The 7,998-nt window shown below is 39.2% G+C and overlaps 1 protein-coding gene across 2 annotated transcripts in view; it reads right to left on the bottom strand.

Annotated features, from left to right (window-relative positions):
• Positions 1-1,984: 1,984 nt before the first annotated feature.
• Smp_138930.1 (putative glutamyl-tRNA synthetase, cytoplasmic (glutamate--tRNA ligase) (glurs)) overlaps positions 1,985-7,998 on the bottom strand; it is a gene marked incomplete at its 3' end in the record, with an annotated part of 36,521 nt that continues 30,507 nt past the window's right edge. The window contains exons 20-21 of one of the 2 annotated variants that reach the window (XM_018798070.1): positions 7,240-7,460; positions 1,985-2,271 (exon numbers count right to left, since the gene is read on the bottom strand). In XM_018798070.1, coding sequence (XP_018653048.1) covers positions 2,091-2,271; positions 7,240-7,460 — 402 coding nt within the window. The remainder of the gene's footprint in view (positions 2,272-7,239; positions 7,461-7,998) is intronic. The other variant, XM_018798069.1, reaches the window with a different exon arrangement.

Below are 7,998 nucleotides of genomic sequence, written 5' to 3'. Positions count from 1 at the left end.
ATTTTGTGACGTCTTCTTTTCCCCCTTGTATATAAAAATAAATATACATCTGATCCCAGTGAGTTTATGTTAAAATTATTCTTATCATTTCATTAAGTTAATTAAGAGAACAATGTGAAGCTTAACGTCGTACGACTATAACGAACTTTAATTGCTTAGTCTTCCACGTATATCATCCATGCTTAACCTTTTGGGCTAACAATGATTTAGCTATTGTTGTGGTGTGGTCTACTTATATCCATCTAATTAGTATATGGTGATGGTTAGACATAGAATGTATTTTGGCAGAAGACCGATAAGGAAAGAACTAAAGTGAAGCGCGATTGGTAAGAAAATGCACAAACAATGAAACTAGAGAAGATTGATTGATATTTACAGAAGGAACAGTGAAGATTGAGACAATTGGTTGTTATTTTGCAAATTAACTGTTGATTATATGGTTATCAGAATTTAGTGAGATAGTCTGTAATTTGTGTCTAAACACATTCGATTGTCCCCAGTCGTGTCCTGTTCACTACATTAACCTACCATGGCATCTCGCTATACTGATGTGTTGTGACAAATAGAACCGATGCATATGCGTACAAGGTTATATGTTCCGATTGATTGAAAAATAAATAAAAGGAAGGAAACATTATTGAAGGGAACCATAGAAAAAACAGGAAAAAAAGTGATGAATAAGTAGATCTAGAATATTATCAGAAAGGGGTTTTTGTATAGATTGTAGTAATTTAATAGTTGAATTCATGAGTCGATTAAGGAAACGGCCGTCCAGTGTTTCCAGGTTTTCCATGGTAGTCTAGCTTTCATCGAATCATGAATTCAACTTTAAGATCTAGAATACATTATTATTTGTACCACTGACTGATTGAAGCTACTTTCTAAAGATTATTTATTCAATTCGTAATAGTTTTCTTTGTTTCATTTGGAATGTCAATTAGAAAGGCTACATTATATTTAAAATGAATCAGACGAAAAAACATGCAGAAGAATATAGTTATAATTTGGACTGTCGTATAAATTTTACCGTGTAGTACGTTACATATTTACGCGAATAGCAAACGCGTCTTCTATACCTGTGCTGTAGTTTAGTCGACGACCAGTATGACATGTATATCACAACCTCGTAGAAGTTAAAGTAATTTACACAGTTAATCACTACACTCCTTATTTTCACAGTACGTGTTGGCAAACACTAGTCTGAGAGGATAATTTTACATTTCGGAAGGGCGGAATTCACACAACGCATTCTTAAATTTCCAATTGCTTTAGGATATATTGAACGTAGTCAGTGTCTTCACCTAGTATGGTTGTCATATAAGTCTGTTGGGGAACTCCAGGAATAATATCAGTACAGTAGCTAACCGACTAGCTCCACAAACGAGATTAGTGAGAATGGATATCTTCCACGTGTATCACTATATATGGGTACAGAAATTGAATGCGCTTTATAATGCATGAAAGGTTTGGGTTAATGCACAGTTAGCGTTATATCTAAATAGAGGTGAAACTGGAGTGTAGCTATGAACAAGTAGACTGTCTCGAATATCTTTCACTAACCTTTCTTTTTCAGTGAAGAAGCACCTAACCAATTTATTTTAGAAGCCAGTCCGCTTTCATAAACACATACAATAACCTGTTATTATGTATTTTTCTACTCACAACTGCTCGCAGTTGTTGTATAGACTCTTCGTCCGTTCATATTTAGATGTCTTCGATTTGCATACTGGATGGATTCGAATAAATGTTATTACATATGTCATACATATGTTAATAAAAGTTTGTGCCAGAAACAAGCTACTATTTTCGGTCGATACGCAAAATTACAGGTAAAGCTATAAAGTGCTTGAATTTTTTTTAGATAGCATCACACTTTGACCTATAACTTAGGAAATATGGGTAACAAGTATTACCCTAGCCCAGAAACTCTAGACCGACTTTCTTGAATATTAAAGGATGAAACTCGGACGAATAAAAAAGTATTGAGATCCAATTGAGTTTATTTGCTGAAATGAAAACAGAACATTATTGTTTTTCATTTTAACGAAAAAGGATTTTTTACATGTACACGTGTGTAAACAAATTAGCCTTTAGTAACTTCTACCGAACAATGTATAAGAAATTGCTTTACGAGAACAGTATTGGCGATTGAAACATGGTGTATCAGGAGCGGGACTACCACAAACCAATGTTGGATTAAAATCACAAGCGAACGGGATGCATAAACTTTTTGCCCCCATAGCTGGTGCACCAGGTTCAACAATGACATTTCTATTAGAAAAATCAGAATAAAATATAATTTAGGCATTTAATAAATGGTTTTCTATAAAACGAAAATATAGATTATAAAGAATAGTAGTTTGATTGAGGAAATGCAAGGAGACAAAAACACACTGCTTTTCAACAAGTTATACATAGAATTCCATTTTATAGTCGTCACTTCCCAGCAATGATGGCAGAAGTTTGACAAAGAAATGTGCGAACAATTTAAAAAGCAAATAAAGATCCCTACAAAAATGTGTAATTTTTCAAGAAAAAAATTAACCTGGCAAGTCGATAGAGGAAATTAAATGAACTGACAGATTCTTACATTTCGTTTAGTGAAGTCTGAAAAACCTTAGACTAGCCTAGAATATATGATGGAGCTAATTCACTAATTAGACATAAGTAACATTTAAAGAAAATTGGAAGAATTGAACAAATGACTAATTTTGAGAAGCGAACTATTGAATGACGACTAAGTGATATTATGATTAAGCGTCGACCACGATATTTGAAGGTCATGTCATGGGGTTTGATCCCTGATAGGGTCGTGGGTGTATTGCTACTAGTAAGGAGTCTAGTTCTCGAACGAAACAGTAGTCTAGTGTTTTCCGGTTTTTATGGCTGTCTAAGGTCAATCCATAATGTAAACTATAAAGAACAATTACATTCTGTGGTCGCAAAGATACATAAGCTGGTTGTACATTCACTTGCCAATTAATGAAAATCATAATAATCAATCAGACTGATTCACATAGGACTGCAACTAGACTGTCAGAAAAGCATGTAACATGAGAAAGTGGATATATGTATCCTTGAAAAATCAATCATAACTACGTGCGTGTATGACATACAGCACATGTAAGTTATCATCTGACACAAAAGTGCAGAAAGATATTTGATTAAATACGTCGTAGAAACAATTAGGGGTATTAGATTATATAAGGTATAATCAGTCAGCTACAACGTAGGACCAGGCACATATATGCATCGGTCCAAGTTGCCATACCTCGTTAGCACAACAAGATCAACACCGGATTAATAGTAGTTAATTTAGTGTTGGTAGTAGTATATAAATTATAGGTTGTATATAAGGATATAGTATAGGAAGGAAGAGAGATATGAAGCAATTTTAGTCTCAAGGTTTAAGGGAAGATAAAGAGTGTATACACCTACGCCATTGTGATCGATTCTGAGCCATGTCACCTAGAGTCTCCAACCATTGGTTACGATAGTCACGCGGACCCCAACCAGGTAGTCTGCATCTGCCAACATGGCTCAGACTAGAAGTTAGTGACTTCAAACACTGATGCCATGTTTTGGTTTGGCCGCCCCTAACTCTCTTCCAACCGTCCCCAATACTAGTCATCATAGCGCGTCGTGGTAATCGGTGTTCAGGCATACGTAACACATGGCCCAACCATCTCAGTCGATGAAGATTCATCACCTCATCAACTGATTTACCATCATTTCCTAATACCCTGCGTCTAACCTCACTATTACTTACCCGGTTATCCCAGCAGATGCGAGCAATATTTCTAAGGCATCTGTGGTCAAATACTAGTAACCTACGAGTATCTTCTACTCTTAATGGTCATGTTTCACAGACGTAAAGTAGAACAGAACGAACTGATGCGCAGTATACTCGTCCCTTAATTGATAGACGGATATCTCGTCTACGCCATAGGTGAAGTAAGTTGGCAAAAGCCAAACGAGCTTTTTGAATCCGTGCTGAGATTTCGTCAGACACCAACCCATTAGGGCTGATCAGACTTCCAAGATAAGTGAAGTTGTCGACGCGTTCGACTACTTCACTCCCTATCCTTAGTTCGGGTGTTGACGCAGGCCAGTCCTGGAGTAACAATTTACATTTGGATGGGGAGAAACGCATCCCAAACATCCTGGCATTATTACTGAGTTCCAACAGAAGACTCTGCATTTTGCCAGAGTCTTCACCAAACAGGACTATGTCATCTGCGTATTCTAAGTCGCTTAGTGGTCCCCCTGGTAGGAGATCAATTCCTGAAAATTCAGTCGACGAGAGTGTTATTTCCAGCGACAGGTCTATAATGAAGTTAAACAAAAATGGGGATAGTGGACAGTCTTGACGGACACCACTTGAGGTTGTAAAATCAGATGACAGTTCGCCATAAGCTCTTACTCGACTAATAGTGTTCGAGTAAAGAGCCTTCAAAAGGTTTATGTACTTCTCAGGTACACCTTTCAATGACAGACACTGCCACAGAACCTCTCAGTCTACAGAGTCAAATGCTGCTTTCAAGTCAAGAAAAACTATCATTGTCGGACGCCGATAAGCGTGTCTGTGCTCTAAAACTTGACGAATGGTGAATATGTGGTCGATACAGCCACGACCAGGTCTGAAGCCAGCCTGATTTTCTCGTGTTTGCAGTTCACGAGTCTTAGTTAGGCGCCCGATAATTATTGAGGCTAGTATTTTAGATGCTATGTTAGTCAGACTAATCCCTCTATGGTTATCGCAGGATGATTTGGACCCCTTTTTATATATTGGGACAATCAGTGATTGTGACCAGTCGGATGGGATTACATCCGTCTCCCAGATTTTAGCCAGGATATTAGTCAACCTAATCGCTAAAATTGGACCACCATATTTAAAGACCTCTGGAGCCAATCCATCAGGACCAGCTGCTTTTCCTCGTTTCAGATTACTTATAGCCTTTTGAACTTCAAGTAGGGTCGGGGGGCCTACCTCAATGTTCCATTCAGGTTTTCTAGGAATAGTGGGTAGTTGTGCAGTAGCTGAATGCCAGCTAAACTGCTCCTTAAAGTGTTCCGCCCATCGTTCTAAACGTTTGGGTTGAGAGCAGATAAGGGTTCCGTCTTTTTCCGAGATTGTCTCACTTACACTTGACTTCTTAATTCCGGTTTCTTTTATTAGTCTGAATAGTTGCCTAGTGTTGCCTACAGCCGCTGCCTTTTCCATCTCTTTTGCTTTCGTTGCCCACCACTGCTCACGATCGTTCCTTAGACTTTTAGTTAACCTAGATCTAATTTCTTTACGCTTTTCGTCATGTTCAGAGCCTGATGGGATGAGTTTACGCGAATCCATCAGTGAAATAGACTTAGAAGAAATCCATTGGTTTTTTGGAGCCCTATGGTTTAAATGACTAATAGATGTTACTGCTGTTTCCACAGCTGTTCGTATATCTTTCCAAGCAGCATCTGGGTCAGTCTCGTTCCCAGAACTACCTAGATGTGAACTCAGTTGTTCCTGGAATTCGCATTTGGCTTTCTCGTCCTCCAGTTCAATCCTAATGGGTCTTCTTAGTGTACTTTTCCTGCGTCCATTGAGGCGCAGACAAATGCGTGCTCGTATTAAAGCGTGATCAGAGTCTAAACAAGTATTCCAATACGAGCGACAATCTTCTATTGAGCCTCTCCAACGATGACTGATGACAATATGGTCTATTTGAGTCCATCGTTGGTTTGGTGCAGGTGGTCGCCATGTTAGACGATGTCTCTCCTTATGTTTAAAATTAGTGCTTGCTAAAAATAAACGATTGTCTGAGCATAGTTGCAACAGACGATCACCATTATCGGTTCGTTGAGCCGGAATACTAAAACACCCACCTAAATGTCTTTCTGTTTGATTTAAGCTGCCTACCTGGGCATTAAAGTCACCCGCTACGACTACTATGTCTGAGCGCTTAGCCTTCTGAAGAAGCTCAGAGAGCTTTCTGTAAAAGTCATCTTTTACTTCATCATGGCTGCAGTCAGTGAGAGCGTAGGCAGAAACGACGAAAAGGCAACGACGTGTGTCCCTATCCTTCCGAGTTCTTACGGAGCCATTTAGCCGGACAGCACACAGGCGACTGTTAACGGGGATCCATTCTAGTAGTGCCTGTTCTGCCCTTGTACTTAGTGCTATGCCTACACCTGCAAGTCCACGAGAACTAGCCAACGGGTCGCCAGATACACGGAGGGTGTATTTCGTCGGCTGTCCATTTTGGCGAGGTGAGGTCAAGTGAATGACCACACTGGGATCCTGTATGCGTGTTTCGGAGACACAGCATACATCAATGGTACGAGATTCTAGAGTTTTAGCTAAGGAGGCCTGTTGACCGATTTGGCATAGGGTACGTACGTTGAAGGCTCCAATGTGTAGTTTGGAGCGAGGTTTTAGTAGACCTGAAACAGCGTTTCGCGCACTAGAATCGTTGGCCATGGTGACACTTGAGGAGGAAACCGAGAGAGGAAGTTTAGTGTTGAAAGTCAAGGCAGAAGGAATAGTAGGAAGTGAAGAAGGAGATTGATTATGAATACAGTGGTCTTGAGTGTTGTTAGAGGTATGAGGGCAGTTATCACTTCCCGGTTGCCCACACCGTGGAAGGATTCTTCTAGAGGTATCTGAAAAGGAAATTGGGTTAGAAGTGGTCTTAATGACCTGAGAGCGTGACTGCAGTGCCCAAGGGACAACTGCTTGAGGTCGGTCACACACGACCTTTTTGTGGGTAGTTTTTGTGTTAGCTCCGTTCTTCAAAAAAACCTTACCGCCGGAGACGGATATCCGTGGGATAAGGCGAGGTGTGCATTTTTAGGGTCGACCTTTTCTAACCCCACCCCTCCTTGTGGGAAGGCAGCATCGCTGTCATGCTGGTTGTCTGAAGGAAACACCTTACTGCTGTCACACCTCTGTACAGTCAGCAGTACGACTTCGCCTTCGGACCTTGGGTTTGCTGCTTTTAGTCTCACCGCTCTTCAACCGACCTGTCTGGCATGGTAGGACCTCGAGGAACGATTGTTCCAGCCAGCATAGCTCGATTGCTTCATCACGATAGGCAAGCCCGACCACCACGTCAAGGTAGCAGCAACGATCGGGTATAATGGAAACGTGTATACACGCTTTCCAAATAAAAAAATCACAACCATTTGTTCAGCTACAAAACTTTTAAAACACCACACAATTAAGTTATAAAGTTAAAGTAGAAACTAATATACCTGGCTGATTCATGCTTAATGACTTCTTCACAATCTCTATCACAGCAAAATGGAGCTAAAGCAAGCGACTTTTGATCCAAAGCTGTACATAATTCATTCATATCATTCACAAGCATAACATGACTAGCTAATGATTTTGTTGCTTTGTTAAACATTGCATTATGAATATCATCAAGAATACGAGGTAGTTCATTAATAAGGGAATCCATGGGTACATTTACCTATCATACACAAAGTCGGAATAGAAAATACAAAAAGAATAGTGTATTCAATTAATGGAAGTGTAAAATCGATATCTTTGATGGTAAATTATAACTTGTGTCTTTTTGCATAATCGGCTTCAAACAAAACATTTTTTTAGAAAAAGGGGATAGTGACATCATATAGACGCTCAAATCAAAGTAAGTAAAATGAAATTTAAACACCTAGATAACTGATGAACAGCTTAATCACTAAGCTACTATTTTATTTACTTATGTGGATGGTAGATCACTTATAAGCTAAGATGAACTCACCTACTTCTTCATAGGAGAGATTAATAAGAAGTGTGTTAAGAATTTTGAGATCAGTATCCAATGAACAAGATAGGACTTATGAAGCTTTAATCACTTACTTAACCGACGTGAGAAGACTACTTAATGACAAACTTCTAGTGCCAACTCACGACGACCCAAAGCAACTTGGAAAGTTAACGCCAAATAATTTACTATTGTTGAAGAAACCTAATCTTCACGATGTCGAAATAAATTTAAGTGAGTT

Source organism: Schistosoma mansoni, chromosome 6 (assembly GCF_000237925.1).
Source record: "Schistosoma mansoni strain Puerto Rico chromosome 6, complete genome".
Lineage (NCBI taxonomy): Eukaryota > Metazoa > Platyhelminthes > Trematoda > Strigeidida > Schistosomatidae > Schistosoma > Schistosoma mansoni.
This window is presented reverse-complemented; position numbering and strand designations above follow the sequence as displayed.